This window comes from Vitis riparia, chromosome 19, assembly GCF_004353265.1.
Source record: "Vitis riparia cultivar Riparia Gloire de Montpellier isolate 1030 chromosome 19, EGFV_Vit.rip_1.0, whole genome shotgun sequence".
Classification (NCBI taxonomy): Eukaryota; Viridiplantae; Streptophyta; class Magnoliopsida; order Vitales; family Vitaceae; genus Vitis; species Vitis riparia.
The window spans coordinates 4,154,814-4,179,814 of NC_048449.1; the positions used below are offsets into that span (position 1 = coordinate 4,154,814).

At 34.4% G+C, this 25,001-nt stretch overlaps 1 protein-coding gene across 8 annotated transcripts; it reads right to left on the reverse strand.

The window, feature by feature from the left end:
* Positions 1-1,137: 1,137 nt before the first annotated feature.
* Positions 1,138-23,668, reverse strand: LOC117909000 (B3 domain-containing protein Os07g0563300-like). Of its 8 annotated transcripts, none has more exons than XM_034822900.1 (11): positions 23,448-23,668; positions 15,822-15,903; positions 15,597-15,695; positions 11,920-12,031; positions 11,632-11,667; positions 11,484-11,553; positions 11,139-11,238; positions 10,384-10,558; positions 9,807-9,886; positions 1,528-1,876; positions 1,138-1,448 (listed from the first exon to the last, which is right to left on the reverse strand). In XM_034822900.1, the coding sequence occupies exons 3-10, from the start codon at positions 15,612-15,614 to the stop codon at positions 1,808-1,810; spliced, it is 660 nt and encodes a 219-aa protein (XP_034678791.1). In that variant the 5' UTR covers positions 15,615-15,695; positions 15,822-15,903; positions 23,448-23,668; the 3' UTR covers positions 1,138-1,448; positions 1,528-1,807. The 8 variants fall into 8 exon arrangements, with proteins under 8 accessions (XP_034678791.1, XP_034678789.1, XP_034678784.1 ...); XM_034822898.1 differs by adding an exon at positions 4,162-4,388 and having other exon boundaries at positions 1,528-3,508; positions 11,484-11,667; XM_034822893.1 differs by adding an exon at positions 21,051-21,183 and having other exon boundaries at positions 11,484-11,667.
* Positions 23,669-25,001: the final 1,333 nt, after the last annotated feature.

Sequence of the window (25,001 nt, forward strand, 5' to 3'; positions counted from 1 at the left end):
CCAATCAAAGTTTGCCACGACACCAAATGGGAATCACAAAAAATGTTAAATTAATTTTAAAATCTTGCAAAAAAAAAATTGTAAAATAGTTCCAAGAACTAAGAATTTGTCTTTTATTTAATGATTGCCACGACACCAATATATGGGAATCACAAAAATGTTAAATTAATTTTAAAATCTTGCAAAAAAAATAAATTTAAATAGTTCCAAGAACTAAGAATTTGTCTTTTATTTAATGATTATTTTCCAAATTAATGTTAAAAATTTATATATATATATATATATATATTGAATTTCACTGTAAATTCAATGAGATGCCATGTAATTTTATATTTTATATTTTTATATTCTTATGCAAGAAAGTTTAACCAACCTTGCTAACTTATTTTTTTTTTGTTCAAATCATAATAATTAAATGGTTTATTCCCGTTTCATATATTTGTTCAATTGAAAATAAACGGACAAAGAGGAAAAAGGAATCATTGATATTCTCAAATCTTACTTCCAACATAAAAAAAAATATATCCATACAAAACAATTCTAATTAAAATACTTTTACTAATGGTCTTAAAATCAATTCTCAATACGAGATTTATTTATTCTCATAAAGAGTGTTTATCAGTTTGATTTTATAATCCCGTAAAACACAACATGAGAACATTATGTGGATAAAGGAGATGATAATAATATCCCATTGAAAAAAAAAATTATAATGTTACATATATGGATTCTTTTTAACCTTATAAACACATTTTAAAATTATAAAAGTTCATTAGACTTAAAACAGACGATATGTACATGATCGGGAGTGGATCATTATAGATAGTATTAGGGTCGATTCATCACCTCCATGTGAGATGTTTATATATATATGTATACATGTATAAACTCCTCTTAACCATATAAATAAATTTTGAAGCTTTAAGGGTCACTTAGACTTGACGACGTCTACATGATTGGAAACATGTCGATACAAAAACTCACTTAAAAGGAAACATTTTCAAGTATTAAGGATCCCCTCCAATCCTCCATCCATTCACTCCCAAACCAGATATCATTTCACAAACTCTACTTTGATTTCTAAATAACCATGTAGCTAATAACCGATAGTTGGAGAGGGAGATATTGACATGGATATATTAATAAAAATCCCTTTGATTTCAAATGCTGGAAAATATTTACTCTTGGAAATACATAATTACATCTTCAATTTCCATATGGAATTTGAACAAAAAAACATCTTCATAAGATCTTTACATTGTTTCTAAACTAGATAGTAGAAATGGTACATTCAGAGATACATCATCAATGTTTTCTGCTCAAGGAGTACTGAGAAAGTGCAGATGTAGAATAAATAAATTGATCATTTCATCCTCTCCTTTGACCACCTCATATTGATGCCCAAGAGGATGAATCCCCTGTGCCAGAGTGCAGAAAGGACGACTAACCTGAATACATAAGACAAAGCTCAAATCAGACCTAATTGTAATATTAGAAAGTTCAGAGAGAACCTTTGGAATGTTTTACCTCAATAGTAAAGAAACTTGCAGAGAGGGAGGTGTGGGTAATTCATCTGGACAAATGTTTGATATGAGGAACTGGACCTGATTCAATCTGCTATACCAACAATCTGATTGCTATTTTTAATTAACAAACTTGTGGCATTTACATAAAAGGCCACCATGGATTAAAAACAAAGTATAAATAATACCAAGATGAAAAAAGTGAGGACTCAAAACTAAACTCAACCCATCAAGGGCATAGAAGCAATCCGAAAATGTGTTTCAATCTTTCAAAGAATAGTAGCTTATGCATAATATGGCTTCATATTTGCAGCACACCTTTTGGGGGCAAGGTAGGCCTCCCTTTGCTCATCCTGCAACAGTCAACAATTAAGTATAGCACATACAGGTTATCAAGTTTTTACCAGACTAGATATGAACCAAATAAAGATAGAATATTGATCAAATATAATGTTCTCAGATGGTTTACCACTCTCCTTAAATGACAACAATCATGGTTCAAATTGATCAAAAGACCCACTACCACGAGATTCAGTTAGAAATGAAGAAACATAAAATGGAAAGATTTTAGCTGATGGCTCCCTGTTTAGTGGGGGCAATGCATATCAAGTTGGATTTAAGCTGTAGCACCCCACCTCATGGGCAACCTTTTTTGAACTTACAATGTGGACACAATAAATGGGGAAATAAACATCATTGAGGTTCAAACTCTCGACCACTTGTGAACTAAGGCTTTGATTTAAGCTACCAATTTAACCCAAGAGTTTAAGCTGTTAGATAATGGACAATCTACACAAAATCAAGTTGACTTAGGTCAAAGCTCTAACAAGGCAGATAGAGGACCCAAATGCTAAGGTATTGGCTTAACTAATAGACTAATCATACAAATCTTTACGAAGGACATGTTTTGATTCATTTTTGAAAGGCCAAAAGCTCTTGTTTAAGCTCAATAAGAGTTTTTATACATGTTTGACTAATTCTGTTCAAAGAGTTTATGACTTAAAAAAGAGCTTAATATGGAACCTAAAAAAATGTTATTTCTTATAGAAGTTCAATTTTGCCTTGTACAAGAAGTTCTTTCCTATTTATTAAAACTTTTACAACACCAATGATTCCCTTTAAAAATTGTAACTTTAACTTCAACTTCTAGCTATAAAGTAAAAAACATGAAGTTATCCCAATTCTCAAATGAGGCTTAAATGTTTTAATAAATCTGGAAAACTAATTGGGAAAATAGGGGAGGGTGATAACTTCATAAGGGTGAAAACCAAGGAGACAAGGTGAGGTATTGGCTGACTTAGCTAATAATATGAATTATAGTACATGGAAAGGAGAACTAAATTCACCTGGATAGCAGGGAGTGGGATTCCTGTGTAGATACACAATGAGAGAGAGGATATGATAGTAGCACAATTAAATATGGATTTTACTAATTGGCCTCAATGAAACCTTAGAAAGAGCAAGGGAGAGGGGAATACCTTATAAGAACAAACATGTTACTAAAACATGGGAGAGGGAAGTAGTTTCACAAAATGGGCCCAATGGGAGAGATGACTAAGGGGAAACATGAAGGGGAGAGGAAATAGATGTTGGAATGTTGATTGTGTAGATAGATGTCTATTTTTACAGTTCTGTACATACAATAATCCTACCATTTTTTGTGTGAATATGGAGAGAGGGGAGTAATTCACAAAACAGACGCCATGGAGAAGAAAAAAAGAAAAAAGGATTTTGGCTTATTAATGGATATATTGCCACAACCACAAAACTTCAGACTGATGCATGTATCTATGCTCATGCATGTAGAAATACATATAGTGCAGCTATAAGTGTAAGAAAAATGTTATTTCAAAACACTGAAGAAAAAGAAAAGATGAATGATTGTGCCACAAAAAGAATAGAATTCCTGGTTGGATACATGATGCCAGTGGTAGTTCAATACATCAGCTTCAGGCACATTTGAATCTAGCATAGGGGAAGACTTCCTACAACAGTTTCAAGGAATCCACAAGAATCACAAATCAGTAGCATAAACACCAGAGACCAAGAAACAAAGATGTGTTATACATTGCTCTTCCTTTAGATGAAAGAAAATTACTAAATTCTAAGTTGTGTCCCCATGGAAAACAATGGTTTAGAACATGCCAAGAGAACAAATGTCTCCCCCAACCAATTTTTAAAGGAAAATAACAAAATTCTCGGTTGTGCTCCCTCCCTTCCTCCTTCTCTCTTCAAATGTTGAAGGAATATAATGATTTAGAACATGTTAAATGAACAAATGTCTTAAGCATTTCCAGAGAGATTTTACACTCTCCCTTAAAATGTTTGAGGAAAACAAGAGCTTAGAGCCTTTCTCTCTCTCTCATGTCAATGAAGTTACAATATAACCATATATATTCTCTCATGCCAATGAAGTTACGATATAACCTCTTATATTTGTAAATAAATAACCAATACTCTTTTTAAGAAACCAGCTTGGTCCATGGTGGTTCACATGATAGAAATGGTGTAAATAAATAAATGCAATCCATACACAAGATCATTACTGATAATTTATATAACAAACTATTAACTTCCAATGAAAAATTGTAAAATCTAGGGTATGCTATTATTTGTCCAGTTTAAAGGATGAGCTGACCATTATTTAGGAGAAAGTTTCAGAATCAAGAAATGAAAATTTTGGAGAGGTTTTTGGCTGCCGACACAATTCATTGCCAAAGTCTCCAACCAACGACACAGAGATGGTTCGCTAGTATTTCAGCTCTCTGTAGAATTGTATATAAATGCCTAATAATGGCAGTGAATTCTGCCTGTCAAAATTCATCGGGGGGTCCTTGTTCGCTTTAGATGTAGCCTTTTTCTGGTCTGCAGTGACAGAAAAGATATTAAAAGAAGAAAACTTAATTTCCAGGAAATGGGCAACTAAAAATTGAAACACACTTTGCAAAACTGTTGCCAAGACTAGCAACCACATGTGGAATAAACTTCCAACCAAATTTGATATCAAATAGGTAACAAGCTCTCCCAGCTTTCAAGTTTCAAAGTTAATATTTTTGTTCCCAGAGATTGTTTAAAAATTCAACCATTTTTTTTTTAGTTTTGGAATGGTTGAAGTATAAATTGGCTGATGAATTTCTACTGACAATCTTTATTAGAAACATTCACTTTAAATCCTTCTTCACATTATTTTTTTCACCAAACTTTTGTCCCCTTGGGTTTTTAAATTCATTCAGTCACATTACAACTTTAAACTTGTGATAATAATTCGAAAAGAGCACTGGAAAGTACATGTATATTATATGAATAGATGCTTGTATACCATATGCAAAACAGGTTAAGAGGATGAATTCCACATCTTCATGAAACTCAGGAGATTCCTACATATTAATTTAAGAGCACCCCACAAAACATACATATATACATACATCAATACACACACACACACATATATTTATGTGCATACATATTCCTTACTTTACAATACGTGTCATCAAACTTACAGCCAAACTCTCAATTCATGAATATCATAAGTGGAAAAAATAAAGGTTTCCCATTCTACAGGTTAGTTATAAAGGTTGGCTAGGGTTCATTCATTACTAACTAGGTTGGTTACCAAACCCAATAGAAAATGTTCTCACGATTGCCATGCTGATTTTAAGACTTTTGTATGAGAAATTATGGTTTGTGAAGAAAGAACCACAAGTATTACTCCAAGTTGTAACAGCAGAATTAGGGTTTTCACAGAGGGAAGGTCATCTCATATAGGAGGTTACTGCAGCTAGATAGAAAGCCTGGGTTGCAGGATTTTGAACTCACTACTATGATATTAGTTTTCTAATGCAAAGACGTAAAATTGAGTTTCAGCCACTAAAGGTACCTTGTTCATTCATCTCAACCAACATAATATAAAAGAAAAATTAATTTCCCTTTGTAAACATGAAAAGGAAAAAAAAAAAAATTGTTTTAGATAAACACACACACAGAGGCTTTTCTGGCACACTGATATGTTATTTTGATAACAGAATAGCAGAGAACTTCAATGGCACGCAGTTCACAATAGCCTTGAGAGAATAAAAAATGTTGTTTGGGAACGTCAGGTTAAAATAGGAAAAGAGCATAAAACTTTTAAGAGAGTGAGACATTTTTATGTCGGCAAACTTAGATATATAAATTGAATTAATGACTGATATTAACAAAAAACTTTGAATTTAAAAATAAATCTGAAGATTCATAAAAATATGGTTTATCCCCTCATGTCGCTAGTTGTTGCACATTCTAGACCACATTAAACAAATCTCCCATTTTGTCCTCAATTGGTAATAACTCTAATTTCATGATTGCTTTTGCTCTTATTTTATCTTTTCTTTTATGATCATCCATCCATGTCTATGCCATGAATCAACTGTGCACATTTTATAGACATAGTTTCTCAACTCCAAAATTTATACTGCCATGAATCATGTTAGCTTAATAATTTCCATCTCATAAATTTTTACCCACAGCTTCGTAGGCATTTGTGGTAAAAAATCATTGCTCCTTCCCCATGGACAATTGAACTGAGATAAAAATAAAAAAATAAAAAGGTATATTTTAGGTTCTCAATTTGCCTCCTAGTTTTCAATGTTTGTACCATGTTCTCTAGGTCAAAGGATTGTTGGCTCCATCTAGATTTGTTCAATTGTTTAGGGAAGGGGTTAAGATGTTTTTTAGTTTTTGCTATTTGTGACTCTTTGTCTGCATCTTGTGTACATTTGTTGCCCCTCCTTTTTCTTTGTTTTCCTCATTTTTTCTGGTAGGCAAAACAAAAATCTATCAAAAGGCACTTAATAGAAAGGAGGGGGCCGGGGGGCACCCTACGTGCACAGGGGGTTTCTTTAACAAAATTTAGCTGCCTAAAAAAAATCACTAATTTCTAGTCTCAACTTTAGAAAAGCTGCATTTTTACTCATTCTGTTTTAGTCCCTATTCACTATGCTCATTTAATAGACATGTTGTCTCTTGACCTTCAACCATTCTACATTGTAAAGTATGATTGGGCTCATACCCATCTTCTAAACTTTTTCCCATGGTTCTACAAGGTTTCGACAATCATAAAACACTCGGAACACCCTCTTTCCATCCTTTATTTCTATATGCAACACCCTTCTAGTGTCTTATCTTTTGTTTTCTGATGGCACCCTAATTTTTTGTGAGGCATGCAAAGACATGATGATGTATCTTAGTTGGATTTTAATTTGATTTGAGGCAATTTCCCAGTTAAAGATCAATTTGGAAAAGAGTGATATGATTCTAATTGGGGTGTAGAAATGTGGAGGATTTAGTGGCTAAATTTGAGTGCAAAATAGGGATGCTCATATCTACATATCGCAATCTCCCCTAGGGAGTGTCCAACAAATCGACAACAATTTGGGATATGGTGGAAGAGAGGTTTTAGAGAAGACTTGCAATGTGGAAGCAGCAATATCTAACAAAAGGTGAGGGGTTAAATTAAAAGTACCTTTTCTAGTCTTCCTATTTATTTTATGTCTATGTTTGTTATTCCAAGAAGGATGCCTAGTGAGCATGAGATACACACACAGAAAATATATATATATATATTCAAAGGAAATTTTTGTGGGGAGGGGAAACACTTGAAAAAAGTCTTGGTGAATCGGTTGAATGCCTATATGCAAAAAAACAAAAAAGGCATTGGGAATTCGTGATCTTTCCACTTAAGGCTCTCCTTAGTAAGTAGTGTTAGAGGTTTGTGTCAAAAAGGGAATCTCTTTGGAAGTAGATTATTATCTAGAAGTTTGAGGAAGAAAAGCGGGGAGAAAGATTAAGGGGGATTTTGGAGTTGAGGATAGGGCATTGTGAATGCCTTCAAAGAGTGGTAACTTGTTTGTTCAATCCTATTCCTTTTGGTTGGACGTTATTTGGAACTCTTGAGTTCTAACAAAAGTGAATTTTTTGCTTGGGAAGCAATTTGGAAAGGAACCTTGACTATGGATAAATTAAAGAGGAGAGAATGGACTTGGGTGAATCAATATTTTTAAGTACAAAGCTGAGGAAGAATCTTGTTTGGAATAGTATGGGTTTTAAATTCATTAATTAAAACAACTCTACTAAGTTGGCATGGATTTTTTGTTAGGAAAAAGCAGAAGAAAGTATGAAACGTTGCTCTCTTGTATTTGTTTTGGATTATTTGGAAAGAAAGAAATAAGAGGGCATTTGAGAATGTAGAGCTATCAGTTCAAGAACTTAAATCTTTTTCTTATGAATGATTTTTTGGAGTGGATCAAAGGGGATTTAGAGGATTTATCCATGTTTAAGGTAGATTTTGTCAATTGGTTAAGATGCAAATAAGGGAAGGGACTGTTTTTTGTTTCCCTCATCTTGTTTTTTGCCTTGTGGCACCCTTGCATCCATTCCATGTACTTTGATGCACTTTTTTTAGTGCTTATTAATATATTGCTTTCATTGCATATTCACAAAGAGAGAGAGAGACCTTATCAGAGAAGCTTTTTCTAGGTTAATATAGAAATACCATACTGAAATCCTTCTTCTTCTCTCTAGACCTTCCCATAAACTGTCTCATTAAGTAGCTTCCCAATTGATATCCTTAGCATAAAACCAAATTAATTTTCCAATGCTCATGTTCAAGTCTTAGTCTTTTCAATTCTCTTTCTAGGTTCCATAATGTGAATCATGAGTACAATAGTTACACACTTTCTCAGGGATTTTACAATCTCAATAAACAATTTACTTAGTCTTCAAATTTTTTCCTAGTAAATTACAAATTCCTAAATTTGCCTAGGTTTATGTCTCATTATGAAATAGGGAGGATTGGGGGAAATTGGTAGGCATTAAGTGTGGGGCATTAGCTTGAGAGGATTGCTATGAGCAATAAAGCTTGGTTCTTAAGTGGTTGTGGTGTTTCCCTAGGGGAATATAATTTATTAATGCAGTGTTAACATTAGCATTTATGAGTTGCAGGACAAAGGTTAGAATTCCAACTCATGGGGAAGTCATAACAATATATTTGGAAAGCCCTCTAGAACTACTAGGAGTTTGATGCCATATTGATTATGGCAATGTCATCATAGAGTGTACCAATATCCTTGGAAAGCCCTCAGGTGAGGTGACCAACCATTCTTTGCTGTCTAAACCTTATTTCTATATTCTTTCCATCTCAAGAAATAATGACTTATATTTCTCGCACATCCTCTTTCCTATTAAATCTTTCTTTCATTTCCTATCAAAAAGTGATACCTTGATACATTTTTCCAAGCCAAAATTGTTAGGAAAACTAAGGTCTTTCATAAAATCAGGGCCCCTTAATGATCAAACGGCGAAAAGAATGTGAATACAAAGGACAAATTTCAGGATGGAAGACACCCTACATAGCTATTAGTAATTGTAAATGGGTGTGTGTGCGCACGTGGGTGTGTGCGTGCATGTGTGTGTGTGTATATATAATTATTTTTGTTTAAAAATGTTTATAAGTTTATTTACAAATTTATATTTGTCTTGTATTTAATTGTTATACAAAACATATAAAAAAGACTATACAAGATAGTCATATTTATATTTCGAACAATCAAGACATTATATTTGTCTTATATTTAATGCTTAATTTTTAATATTTCATTTTTATATGGATATATAATTAATGTTTTAGGAGTAAAGACTTATGGTATATATATTTATGCATAGCGTGTATTATTGAAGGCCAAATTGACCTGATGGCAGCAGGCCATCATTAACACCTGGGAGGCCAGGGTTCAAACCCCAATCTCCTCTCCATTTATTTTAAAATAGCCAGCTGGTGCATGGATGATGGCTGGTGGCTGGCAATTTATTGTGAAAATAACGTTATATTTACATTAAAAAAATAAAAAACTGAGCTGCATTGGGAAAAAAAAAATTCACTGAAATACTGACTGGCCGATATTCTGACCAATATTATTGCTTCAACAGCCACCGAAATCCAACATGTCAATCGGAATTTCATTGATTTTCAGCAATTTTTTAATTCATGTGTAGCACAAGGACAGAAAAGAGGCACGATGGTCAAGAGTTTAGTGGAAAATACAACTACAGCTGCCGGTCAATTAAATGAAAGAACAATGACATGTTTACCATATCAAATGGAGGAAGAATGCATGCATCAGGAACATGTATATGGATATATGTCTTGTGCCTTCACAATTTTAAGTAAGCTTAATATTTTCCTTATTCATATAGCACACTAATCTGTTTTACACATACACTTGGAGACAAGGTTAGTTTAGTATGCCATACCTTGTGAGATGGTGGAGTCACTGAAGCCTTTCTGAGCCCCAGAACCAACTGTCCCTTCGGTTCTATCCGATAAAATGTTACTGCAGAAATATGTGGTATATTAGCCCCACCTTTAAGAAAAATCATATTATGCTCAAGAATAAAAATTAATAGCTCACAAGTAAATGCATAAACACCTCTCAAACTTCAGGGTGATGTTATCAGGTTAGCCAATATAAACATTTATTTTATCAACTTGTACAGGAAAGTTAGAAACAGAGTGGTTGATGTATAAAGGTGCATTTGGAAGATGCATAAAACACATATATCATTGAGAAACCAAATCCAAATATGAAATAATAATGAAATAAAGGAAAGAAGAAAAAAAAAAAAGCCAGGTACCATGCCAAGCTGTGTCAACCCAAGAAAAATCGCAATCAAAATAACAACTGCTGAGTGCAGTGCAGTCTATGACTTACACCATAATAAGAAAGACAAAATGCCATCCAAATGCCAGTTCTAATAGATAGACCTATCAACCGATTCCTTTACACAAAAGGTCCCCTAACCTTTATCAACAGTAAATTGCATAAATTACCTACATCACCCGCTTGCCACTGCATTGAAATTATGAAGTCTTTAAGCCCATCTAGTACGTACATCTGGCTGTTAGCATTGCTCCAATAACAGTAGTGAAATACCCATTCTCTTCCTCTTGTATCCAGGATTCTTATAGTGACTCCTTCAGGCCCAGAAATTAGAGGGAAATATTCCTGTTTCATTGTAGGTGGTTATTAATACAACAGATTATAGCATAAAATTGTATATAATATTATACAACATTCATGCATTTTTCTGGTAGATTGGAATCAACAAGGATGATGAGACATGATACATGAAGCCCACATAGCATGCATAGTAAAAAAAGATCATAACACTAAAGAATCATCATTGCAGCCAATATAACCTACCAGCAAACCCATTTTTCAACCCAAATATGTTCCACTAGTTGGGTTTTTTTCCCCAATAAAACACATGGAAAAAAACATGGGGAAAATTTAAGCAAATGAAAACATAATGCAAAATGAATCAGCCACACAAAAGATGGTTCAGCAAATTGTGCACTAACAAGTGGAAATTCATGACTTGATGCATCACATTATGAATTAAAATAGGAAAAGGTTCACAAAAGAGCCTTTTATGCCACCCTTCAGATTGCGGTTACTGCCAACCAAAGCATGTGTAGCATGTGTATGTAGTATGTACTACCAACATTTATTAAAATTTAATGCTCAGAATCTTCTAAGAGCTCAGATAATTTCAAATTCTACATAAAGGCGTGCAAGGTCTCACCTGTGCACATTTCTTGGGTATCACCAGGCGGCCCAGCTTGTAGTCAGCATCAGAAATGGTCAATGTTTTCTCAAACAAAGGAGTGACAACAGAATTTAGGCTTAGATATGATCAAGGATTCTTGGCTTATAAGATGAAGTTTGCAGAACTAGAAACAAAATAGAGGGATGAAAACTTTACACCAAAGTTATGGCCAGCTCAACAATGGATAAAACTTAGACCTAGAAAATTTTAAAAATAAGGCAACCCAACTCCTTTCCATAATTATGAATGATAATAATCTAACAAATTTCTTCACCAAAAAATCTAAGAAACCAAGAAAACAAAATGGAAATTAGTGGATACTCTCTGGAGATCTGTTGTAGCACGTGATCACTTATCCTAGGCTGGTATCTAGCATCTAAACCCTTTTGTCCTGCACCACTCCCACAAGGCTGCCCATTAGGCAGAGGAGCTTTCATTTGCAATGGAGTATCATGAAAAGGGGACTGACCACTTTTTGCAACTGCATTTGCCTCGCACTTGCTTCCTGCAGCAAAAGGGGTCAGGCCAGAGTCAGGAATAACTCTTTTCATTCTACTAGATAAATTGTTTTCAACCACAGAAGATCATGACACTGCAAGCCATTAGTATCCTTTTTCTCATGGAGTATTATTAGAAATCTATATCAGCATTCCTATTTGAAAAAACATCTGGTGCAGAAAACTTAAAGCCACCAATAAATAAAACAAATGAATTCCAATTTTCTTATTTTACAGAAGTGAGGAAGTTAAACAATTACCGTTCACTTTGTCACTGTTATTGGACTCTTCAACTTCACAGGGGCTACTCGTATTGTGCACAGACTCAGCAAGGGTAGTACTCCAGGAAGGGGAATCACATTGATTTGGTGCCTGGCAATACAATTGTACAGCATTAATTTTGAGACATTGGGAGGAACAGTAATCCATGGGCTTTTTATTCATACAAGCTATTAGGTCAATAATGAAGAATCTTAAAAGACAAACAGAATTTCTGAATGATAGTCCATGGGTTTTTTATTCAATGAATAATTGATTTCATACTTAACAGAATGCCAGTATCCAAAGCAGGCTCTTTCTTAAGGCACTTAAGGTGATTTCCTAAGGCTCCACCTAAAAGAAGGCCCCATATTTTTTTGTTGTGGGCCCTGCTGGACATGGGCCTGGCATTTACACCTAAGGTTGAAGCTTAGCTAGATTCAAGCCCATTTGCTAATATCTAGTGCTGGAAGCAGTCAGGTTCATATGGGTCCAGTCGATCATAGTTCAGAATTAAAGGAATCTTCTTTTGTGAATCAACTTTTAATAAATCAGAAGATAACGAAACCTGAAAAAAGAATGTTAATGTATCATATGTAATCTACTTCAGTGGCAGATTCTTTCAGAAATGAGATGGAAATATGAGACTATTCTAGGTCATGTCCCTGATATATATCTAATCATGCTAGATAATGCTAGTCCGTCCGGAGAATCTTGGAGAGTTGAAGGCTTAGATTGGTCTCCTATATCTAGTGAGAGTGCGTTTAGGTTGGAATCCCCTTTTACTGAAGAAGAGATTTCTAAGGCCATTTTTCAGATGGATAGGGATAAAGCACCGGGGCCTGATGGTTTTACTATGGCAGTGTTTCAAGATTGTTGGGATGTGATTAAGGAGGATTTAGTGAGAGTGTTCGATGAGTTTCACAGGAGCGGGATAATTAATCAAAGCACTAATGCGTCCTTCATAGTTCTGCTACCTAAGAAAAGTATGGCAAAGAAGATATCAGACTATAGACCCATTAGCTTGATCACAAGTCTTTACAAGATTATAGCCAAAGTGTTAGCAGGGCGTCTAAGAGGGATACTTCATGAAACTATCCATTCCACTCAAGGTGCTTTTGTTCAAGGGAGACAAATTTTGGACGCAGTCCTCATAGCCAATGAGATAGTGGATGAGAAGAAACGATCAAGGGAGGAAGGAGTTGTCTTTAAAATTGACTTTGAAAAGGCTTATGACCATGTGAGTTAGGATTTTTTGGACCATGTGATGGAGAAAAAGGGATTCAATCCTAGATGGAGGAAATGGATAAGAGGCTGTCTGTCCTCGATGTCTTTTGCAATTCTAGTGAATGGAAACGCTAAAGGGTGGGTTAAGGCAACTAGAGGTTTAAGACAAGGAGACCCTTTATCCCCCTTTTTGTTCACCATAGTAGCAGATGTATTGAGCAGGATGTTATTGAGAGCAGAGGAAAGAAATGCCTTAGAGGGTTTCAGGGTGGGTAGGAACAGAACAAGGGTGTCCCATTTACAATTTACAGATGACACCATTTTCTTCTCTAGTACTCGAGAAGAGGACTTGCTAACTCTTAAGAGCGCTTTGCTAGTGTTTGGGCATATTTCTGGGCTGAAGGTTAACCTTGACAAAAGTAATATTTATGGCATTAACCTCGGTCAGGATCATCTTCATAGGTTGGCCGAGTTGCTTGATTGCAAGGCATCTGGGTGGCCAATACTCTACCTGGGTCTACCTCTAGGTGGGAATCCCAAGTCTAGTAGCTTCTGGGACCCTGTGATTGAGAGGATCTCGAGCAGATTAGATGGGTGGCAAAAGGCATATTTATCTTTTGGAGGTAGGATAACTCTCATTCGATCTTGTCTCACTCATATGTCTTGTTACTTCCTTTCATTGTTTAAGATTCCCGCCTCCGTGGCAGTAAGAATTGACAGGTTGCAAAGAGATTTTTTATGGTCTGGGGTTGGGGAAGGCAAAAGAGATCATCTAGTTATTTGGGATGTAGTGTGTAATCCGAAGACGAAAGGGGGTTTGGGTCTCGGAAGGATTTCCTTACGGAATTCCGCTCTCTTAGGGAAATGGTTGTGGAGGTATCCCAGGGAGGGTTCAGCGTTGTGGCATCAGGTCATTTTAAGCATTTATGGATCACACTCTAATGGTTGGGACGCCAACACTGTTGTTAGATGGTCACATCGTTGTCCTTGGAAGGCTATTGCACAAGTTTTCCAAGATTTTTCCAAGTTTACTCGGTTCATGGTAGGAGATGGAGAAAGAATTCGTTTCTGGGAAGACTTGTGGTGGGGGGATCAACCTCTAGGGGTCCGTTATCCAAGACTACTTAGAGTAGTAATGGATAAAAACATTCCTATTTCTTCAATTCTCGGATCCACTCGCCCCTTCTCTTGGAACTTTAACTTCTGTCGTAACCTTTCCGATTCCGAGATAGAAGATTTAGAGAGTCTCATGCGGTCTCTTGATCATATACATTTATCACCTTCGGTTCCAGATAAGAGATCTTGGTCTTTATCTTCTTCAGGACTTTTCACAGTCAAATCTTTCTTTCTTGCCTTATCCCAAAGTTCTGGTTTGCCTTCAGTTTTCCCTTCCAAGATAGTTTGGAATTCTCAAGTCCCTTTCAAAATCAAGTCCTTTGTCTGGTTAGTGGCTCACAAGAAGGTAAATACTAATGATATGCTATAGTTGAGAAGACCCTACAAAGCACTTAGTCCCGACATTTGCATGTTGTGCATGAAGCAGGGAGAAACAGTAGATCATCTTTTTCTTTATTGCCCTCTGACGATGGGGTTGTGGTACAGACTATTTCAGTTATCACAGATAGATTGGGTCCCTCCTATGAGCATCTGTGACATGCTATCTACCAATTTTAATGGGTTTAGATCTTCTAAGAGAGGGATTGTATTATGGCAAGCTGCGTGCATCGCTTTATCATGGGTGGTGTGGCGGGAAAGAAATGCAATGATTTTTTAGGATAAAGCAAGGAATTAGAGAACCTATGGGACATGATTCATTTCCTTGCTTCTCTTTGGGCTTGTTGTTCTAAGGTTTTTAAGGGGATTCCCCTTAATGTGATACAACTTGATTGGTTAACGGCGTGCAACTCCATTGGGTTGGCCTAACTTATAGCAGTTGTCTGTATCTACTGTGTATTTTCTCGCATTTGTTTCATTGTAGTTTTGTTTTTCTTTGGTAGGAGGATTCCTCATCCTTCTCTTGTACTTTCCTTTTTATCAATATATGCCTTTGTCGTTTCCAATCAAAAAAAAAAAAAAAAAAAAAATGCAGACTTCAAACATCCCAATCCAGAATTATGATCCAAATGATGAATGAACTTATGAGCTTATCGGTATGCGCAGCTCAACATTCCAACCCAATAAAACTTAATCCCGACTACTCAAATGGTTTTGGTCAGGAGCTTGTATGAATATAACAGCTTATAACAGATAAAATACCTTTTAAGCTTCATTTCCACTCTCACTTGGAAATATTATTGATAAAATTAAATTATTCTGCAACCTAGAAATAGGGCTGCTAAGTAAACAAGCAGGACATCATTAGGATCCAGGATGATAGTACTATAAGATTGGAGATATATGCATAAGGAGAAAAAAAAAGGAAAAAATAAGCTGTAGAGTATTTCATTCTTACCATAGTTGAGGTGTTCATTGCGCAATTCAAACAGGCTACTCCAAAGGTTTCCAATAGTATAATTGTGTTGATAGAGACCACACATCCACAGTGAACCCGCTGAAAAAAAAGATTCACCAAGTGAATTGAAAAGATACAGTTTTGGATATGCAAGTTTTCTATGTGATGTTAACCACCAATAGAAAACAAAATTTTTGCCAAGCAAAGGGCAAGTTTTCATCTCACCTTTCCACAAGCAACACACTTCCTCCAACCATTTTCGTTTGAGTGGAAAGTTTCACAGAATCTTCCCTCCTCGTAAACAGAACTGGAGTCACAAATGACAAAAGCAAATATCAGAAAATGTGTCATGCTTAGCATAATCTTTCAAGCCTCATCCCATACTACTTTTTTTATTGGAATCAAGAAACTTTATACTCTTTTTTGGTCAGTTCATGTAATTTAGCATGGAATTCTCACGCTTCTATGTACTTTGCAACTCATATGAATGGATTTTTTTGCTTCTGATAAAAAAAATAGACTCTTTATTGACAAACAAGATCACAAACAAAAGAAAATGACATATCCTTCATGCAAGATTGGAGGAAGATAATCCAAGGCAAGTTTGGAGAGTTGGATGGAAGATGTTGCTCATTAAATGTGTGAGAGGCTTTTACAGTAGATCTATGGAAAGACACCAGAAGGGGACAAGAGGAGTTCAGTTGTGGAACTTCTATTTGGGTCAAGCATGGATTGAGAACCAATTTGGTTTAGATGGGTGGACAGTGCACTTTGTAAAAGGTTTTCCCTTAGCTTTTCAGTCTAGCCTCTACTAGAAATGCTAGAGTGCCAGAATTGTTGGAGGTAAGGGAGTGTAGATGCAATTGGTCCCATTATTTCAGAATGCATTTCAGGATTGGGAGATGGGGGATGCGGATCAGTTTATGAAGCTCATTCATGCTGTCAGTTCACAAGCAGCAAGGGAGGACAATTTTCTGTGAAGGAAAAAAAGAAGGGAATATTTCAAGTGAAATCTTTTTATAACTCCTTATATATTGAGAATTTTGTGTTGATCCTTGCTCAAGAAATTCAGATTGCCTGAGACCCATTAAGGCATGGGAGACAATATGGAGGAAGATCCTAACCATTGATCTCCTTATGAGAAGAGGGTACATGGTGGTGAGAAGATACAATCTTTGTAAAATTAGTGAAGAATCTACAAATCACATTTTTAATTCACTGTGCCAGAATGAAACTATTGCGGAACATGCTATTAGGGAAAATCTAGAGGGAAATGTCAATAAGTGTGAGAGAAAGAAACAAAGATCATTTGGCTGGGTTGAACTAACAGAGCATACTTAAGTTTGAAGTAGCAGTTACTTTGGTAGAAGTGCTGGGTTGGGCTGGGTAGGGATGCCTTTGTTTCTTAGAGGAATAAAGTTGTTATAAGAAGGTGGTTTTGATGGTTCCCTAGAAGGTGTCTCTTTATAGCGTCATGTAGTTAGTAGCTTTTATGGGCTGCATAATAATGGTTGGGGATGTCAATTTTGTTGTAAGAACACTGTATCAGTGTCGTTCTAGAGTTATCTCTCTGGACTATCATGACATCATCCACCATATTCAATTCATTAGGATGCATTGAAGGCCCACATATGCAAGGACATAGGGTGGGGAGACCAAAATCCTTATTGTTTATATTCACATCTTCTGCCCCCTTTTAGACTAAAAGACTTGTATGTTGCTCATCTTCATCCTTTTTTTTTTTTTTTTTTTGATAGACAAACAAAAGATAAATTAAGCAATTCCTAACAAAAGACAATGCTCCCTAGCAACCACAAACCAATTACCATGGTAATATTGAAAACACCCATAATTTTGAGCTTCATATTACTCCTCCCAAGAGACAAGTCAGAGCTGAGGTATCCCAATTGGTTTGAAAGGGATGACAATTTCTCATTCTAAATATATAAAATTAGAATTTCTATTGGCAACCATATTTGGTTCAATAACAATGATTCTATCATTTTTTAGTCTACAATTTAATATAGATGAGATATATACCACACATATATGCTTCCCTTCTTCTCATCTTTCACATACAATTTGGAATACTCGTCATTTCCTTTTTCCTTTTTTGTCTTAGCTTCCACCTTTCTAAATGAAAACAGAGGAATGTCTCATTATGATCTAAATTGCATTTATTAATATTGCACCTTTCCATTTCAAATGGGTAGTTTACATGGGTACTGAGAATATAAGGAAGAGCATAAAACTTCTAGTCAAGACAACCACCATAAAGACCAAATTATCCACAATTAAGGCTACCTAAAAAGAATCCAACAACATACAATTATCAATTCCCAATTAGGCACAGACACAAGACTACTCCAAATGGGATTTAATGGATATCTCCTAAAAAAAACCCATTGTAGCCCAAAAATCGCTAATAATAAATTTCACTTACTTTATGGTTCTCCAACAATGTATTAGAATGTGATTTGTTGATACTTCACTTACTTTACAAAGGCTACATTTGTTTACCATCGTCCATCCTCTTCCCAAGAGAATATTTATGGTTAGGATCTTCCCCCATACTACTTCCCAAGCTAAGAAATAGGTTCTCCACGGAGCATAAGAACCCTAAATTTATTTAGCAAGGAACAACTCATTACTTTCAATGCACAAGGATTTGTAATAATGAAATACAAAACTCAATATTACAATGCAACTCTCCCGTTTACAAATGTAACTTCTTATAGCTCAGGTAAAGTTTCACCACCATGCCATGACTAGAGGTATTTTCTCTTGCACTTGATTTATGTATGATGCTTTTAGCCACTCAATCTTATATAGGCAATTTCATATCTTCCCCAACATAGAACTACTTAGGTAAGATAACCAAATCATACATGGCTAGACAACCCAAACATGATATGGAAAGATGAAATATTAGCCCAAACACAAAATTTGGCAAATGAATTTTTTTTACACACTACTTTCAACCATAATAGAATTATACATATTATATTTTCCTATTTTTTCCATTTAATTCTTTTATTCGTTCTCTTATTTATTTTTTTAATAGGCAAAAAGAGGACATGTATTAAAAGCACCTTAAAATAGGTGAACCAATTACACACGAAGTATACAAACAAATCCTAATAAAAACATGAAGCTAAGGAAACCTTCTCCTTATTAGGAACCTAACCAATCTACAAAATCTAACATAGAAAGAGTGTGGGTCCTCTATATACACCCTAGCCCAATTCGCAAAAGTATACAAAAAAGCAATTTTTTTTTTTGATAGGTTTACAAAGATGCAGATTTAATCGCTTGATCGGATTGCTCCACATCATTAAAAGAAAGCCCTCCTATTTCTTTCCTTCCAAATAGTCCACCACAAGCACAAAGGAGTGGCCCTCCACACTTCCTTCCATTTGTTACCCATGAAAGAGTCATATCAACCCAACAAATTCCTTCTAATTGAGGAATGAAAAACCCACTCCACACCAAAATGGGAGAAAATCAAACTCCACAACATTCTTGCTTTGGAACAAAAAAGAAACAAGTAATTTGTGGTTTCCTCCTCAACTTTGCACAAATAACACCATATCTTCCATAGGCAAAGAAGTTGACCTTCACTGGAGCCTAAGTCTTCCACACGATACTGAACGGGAAAGGATCTCGAGGTCCTCTAGAAAAAAAGCAATATAGAGATCTAACTGAAAACTTGTCGTTCTCGGAATCATTCCAACTCAGAATGTCCTCCACATCCCTTCTAACTACCAAAGGGTGTAATTTCTTAAACAAAGTTTCCACATCAACCAACTCCTAATCATTAAAATGTCTTGAGAAACGAGGGCCCCATTTGCCCCCATCCCCACAAAGTTTCTTTTATTAATTTATTTATTTTAAAGAGCCATTCGACCATCCTTTCTTACCTTACCTTCATTTTTTCTGCTTGATCAAGACTATGACAAGCCCATAACTCAAGATACAAATTGCTACCATGTGCCTATTTTCATGAGATGATAGCATGCACCACTTCTTCTTCACCAATATAGAACAAGAAAAAACCAAGATAAAAAAAACAAGTTGCATATTGGCAGCATAAAAGATCTAAACTAAAATAGGAAAGAGAATGTGTACTATTTAATTGCATAGAGGAGGGACGGCATATCAAAACATATAGATCAGCTTCCAAAAATAAAAATATCAATTAAAGATTGCAATTACATAATTGCCAATAATATGTTCCAAATATAAGAGTCTTGATTCAAGAGAATCATGCATGAGATCTTTGGATAGAATCACACAATTAGAAGACAGGCATGAGAGAATAATTGGAGAGATCTTTGGAGCTTATCCTTTCACCTAGGAATAATTGGGGAGAATCACACAATATTAGAAGAAAAGAGTGAGAGACAATGTAAAAATTGGTGAATGTCAACAATGATATACAAATGAAGCAATCTAAACATTTTATGGAAAGGGCCAAGAAAGTAGGTAAGTTCAATGATTTCAGTTTGGCCATATTTAACTTGTTATTACTTCTTTAACTGAGCAACGGAAAATATTTATGACCTCGTTTGAACCATAATTTTAGCTTGGGATAGAGGTTTTAATAGAATGTTAAAAACCTGAGATTCAAAATAGAGAGAGCATGAGTTGATAGATCCATCCAATATGTCTAGCATGTTAATGACAAAATGGATTAATGGTCAATAGAAAGAACAAATTGATAGATTCGTCCATCATGTCTAGCATGTCAATGACAAATGGATTAATGGTCAAGAATGCATTAAGATTATCACAACATAGCATTAAGAAGATACAGAGCATTAACCAATTTAGCCACTTCGTCTATGTTGTAGTTAGGAAAAAGAAAAACATGAAGATAACTTGGACTAAAAAATATGTTAATTGGAAGGATCTTGGTCCTCAAAGAGCTCAAAATCAAATGTGAGCTAGTTTTGAGAGGATTGGAAGACAAGGTCATACGCGCAATGTATTGGAGGTTAGAGAATTTGAAAGGCAAGAGTTTATACTAGTAAAAAGCAAGAACAAACTGAGATAGTCCCTATCATTTCTTCTCTTCAATCGTATTTGTTGCCTCTTGTTCATTTTTTTACTCTAGCCTTTTCTTCTTCTTCTTCTTCTATTAGGTTTTGTCTATTCTTTTTCTATTGTTTATTCTTCTTCCTCTTCCTCCTCCTAAACCCAACCTCCGATTAAGCTTGTTTGGGGCCAAAAGCCTTCTTTAAGCCATTGCCTTAGACTCTCTTTTCATCTGCCAATCGTCATATCTCCATATGCATTGGAAGGGATTGTAGAAGCCAAGCACTAGTAGGGAGGTTGACTTGCACCATTTGACTTGAAGTTGACGCCTTTTCTAAACTTTTCTTCTTTGTTTCTTTGCTACTCATGGCCTCTCTAGAAGAGAGTAGACAAGAAATATTGAAGCTTGAAGAATACCTTAGACAAAACCTCACAATGGACCATGAAACAATGAATATGCAAGTGATTTGCTAATTTCTCCTCTCACAACACATCACAATGATCGCTGCATAAGTTGCTTGATAGTCACAAGCTTTGCCCAAAAAGCCTCCTGAACCAAAAAAAAATAATGAAATTTTTTTCAAAATATAACATAAAACTAAGCTTGGATGGAGTAAGGAACACTCATAGAGCTCAAACAAAAAAGGCAAACCAATATCTTGAGACAACAACTTGTAACATAACCAAAAAGCAATCATTATGAAATAAATCTCACACTAACTTGTTATTCCTAACGTTAACAACTTCCATTCCCAAAAAAAAGGATAAGAAGTCCCCACTAATCAAGTACTCAATCATGTAACTTTCTAAGGGACCTAGACTACCAAAATCCATGACCCCCTTTTAAGTTTCAATAATTTACCATCAGTGCAGCTTTATTCACCCTAATGTTGAACTAAGTCTAGAAAGCGATCAACTCCTTGAACCATATGTCCACCAAAAATTGGGTCCTCTACCTATTACCTATAGAGGTTACAAATGAGCTTGGAAATTATATCATCCCCTCCTAAAAGCTTTCTAGAGACACCCAAAGTCCCTAAACCTAAATTGGAACATCATCCACATTTTGCTAGTACTTTTTTCCATCTCCATTAAATTCTCTACTTATTCCTCCCAACATGCTAAATACTTGCTGGTTGCTACATAGGTTATGGTGATTGACCCTATGCTTACAACAGGATTACCTTTTGATCCATATGGAAAACCTCACATCTACTTAATAAAGCCAAAAATAAGAAAGCATCAGAACTCTTCATGCAAAATCCAATAGGAAACCAGGACTAAAATCATTCTCAACCTTTAGTGTTGTCTATCCATGTACATCTTGTGTATTTAGGTTGCATCCTTTTTTTAGCTAGCCACTTTTTAATTTATATTCTTTATTTTCCTATTTTAAAATAAAAAGAAAAGATTAGAATGAAGACTTCCCTCCATAGGTGAGGACGATTTCCAAGAACAAACCAATGAATGACAGATCATCAAGAGCCTAAATATGAAGAAAAACAGAAAAAATGAAAAAGAAACCTACATTTCTTGTAGGAGCTTGTGTCTCAATTAGCCATGATGCTTATGACCATAAGCCCCATTTCCAAAATCACATTTCTATAAATCAGGGGCCCAAAGCTCCATTATGTCTGTTATTCAAGTATAACATAAATTTTTGATAGGATAATGCAAATGAAATCCAACCTCAAGCACACAACATAAAGCAATTGGGTTTTACTGCTGTTTTTGAAGATACTTCCTGCTTTATTTTGATTCAATTTTGTTCCATGGAAATATATCTATAGCTACGTATCTAACATATTAAATTCTGAATTTTCTAAAAAGTATTTCATGGCTTACAATTTAGCATAGAAAACTCAAGTCATGACACACAATTAAAAAACAATAGCATCTATCATATATCATTTAAAGCATTATCATTCTTAACTTATAAATCATAATGCTCTATGAAGAAAGAAACTATATGGATAAGGTATAAAACTAGAAAAGTAATTAATTTGATTAAAATCAAAAGCTTGCGACTATTATATACACGGCAAAATTCCAAACAAAAGTTTACTATTTCAGAATACAAAGAGAAGGCATAAAAATAACGACAGAGATTCAACTTAATCATGGATCTAAACATTAGCCTTCAGTCTTCAGTCTTCGCATGCCTATCACAATCATACATCACGTGAGCAGAGCAGCAATGAGACTTGAATTGCAAAGACAAATGCTTGGATTGTGATTAATCTACTTTGGCCCAACCATTTACTTCCAATTTCCAACACAAAGAAAAAATACCCTTGTCCTCGTAATTACCATTTGCTCCAAATCTTCGACTGTTAGGATTTGAGCTAATAATGAACAAAAAGCTGGCTAAAACTTAACATGCCACCTCACATGGCGCTTTCTGCACATGTACCGTAATTTTAGAAACCATTCTATCAAAACTAATTCTAAAACTACCGTAGTTTGTGCCAAGTTGGATTTCATGTGAAAAGATGACTTCAATGACAAGTTAGATTCCACATAATACTCATCTTTTCAATGTAAAAAGTGAACTCGTATTTTTTAAAAGACAGTTTAATCAGAGCCAAAAATCTAAATACACCATTTTATACCAACGGGGAAAAAACCCCAACAAGAAGCAATCAAACCCACATAAAATCAACAAGGGAAAATTCATCAGACCACCAAACATGCATAGAAATTCCCTATAAACGTTAGAGACAAACCCATTTTGCCTTTGAACAAGATGCATTTATAAGAAGATTGATAGAAACACAACGCAAACGTAAATAGATTGTGGCATCTGTTACCCACATCGGTGTGAATATGCGTCTAAATTCCTTAAAGATTTGTGGGAAATCCGTGATACCCAGTTCATTTAAAAGCTCGACAAAATTCCTGAATGAATGGAGTGGGAAACCGCAGGAAGCTATATATCAGAGAAGGAGACAAATCAAAAGAGAGTGAATAATGAAAAATTGAGAAGCCGAGTTATAATTTTGGAGCAGAGGTTGGGAAGGAATCAGGAAGGAAAAGGGCGGTGAATTGTTCTCCAAAATGAATTATTTCACCTATTTTTGTAAGGCCAATTACCCAAATCGCTTTTTTATTTTTATTTTTTAAAATTCCAAAAACCTTTTAATCTATTATTACCTTTCAAAAAATAAAATAATTTTTTTAAATAAGAAAAATAATTTCATATTTTTTATTTCATAAAATCATTTCTAAAAATAAAGTGAAATAAATTTCACTTTTTAAAACTTACATAATTTAGATTTATCATTTTAATATAAAATAAAACTAAATTAAATGATAAAATATGAAATTTTCTTTCATGATTCAAAATATATATATGAACTAGGGATGGGACAAAATTTTTCAAGTATTTATCATGTTTAACGTCTAATGAGAAATTATTAGGATAAAGATAAATAGATTTAGGACATGTTTAAAAAGTTTTTAAAAATCTGAAAAGGGTTTGGAGCAAGGACGAGCATGATTTTGTCCAGCCTCATCCCACCCTGATTATATATAATTTTAAATAAAAAATTATTTTAGTTAATTTTTTTATTTTTTAATTTTTTAAATATTAATAAAATATTATTTTTCATAAAATAAGTTATAAATATTTATAAATTATATTTATTTTTAATTAAATTTTAAAAACTAAAATAAAATATTAAAAAAATTAAACGAAACGAGACAATTAAATGAATTTTCTATGTCAACCCCTTCCCACCTATTTAATTTTATTTTTTTGGTGAGGATGGAAATATATAAAAATAAATCAAACGGGATTGGGATAAGGGTGATTCATCGTGAACCAACCCCGTTGTCATCCTTGATATGAGCCTCCAACTTTTATTTCCTGGATTCCATATTTTATTATTTAAAAAATTATTTTTATTTATTACATCCATGAAAAAACTACTAGGATTCAACATTATTGTTTATTAACCATTAAATTATAATGATATTAAATATGCCCCTATATATCCTTTCATATCTATTTTATTTCTCAATAACTTAAAATTTTCAAATTTATTAAATCACCCAAAAATAAAATTATATTCCCAAAGCTCTCATCTCTTCTTTTTAGCTTCATTTGTTCAGAGGAGGTTGAATTAAACATATTTATTGTTATTAATTTAAATTTTCATTAAATACTATTTTCCATCAAATTTGACTAAAAGATAAGTTTTATTTAATAAAATTTAAAATTGAGATGAGTAAATTAAAAATGCAATATTAAACATCAAACCAAACGTTTGATTTGTTTTCTTTTGTTAATCGTTTGGGAAATATCCAATTAAGTTAAATTGCATACATCTCTTCTTAAAATTTTAAAGATAGAAATGTAATCTTGTA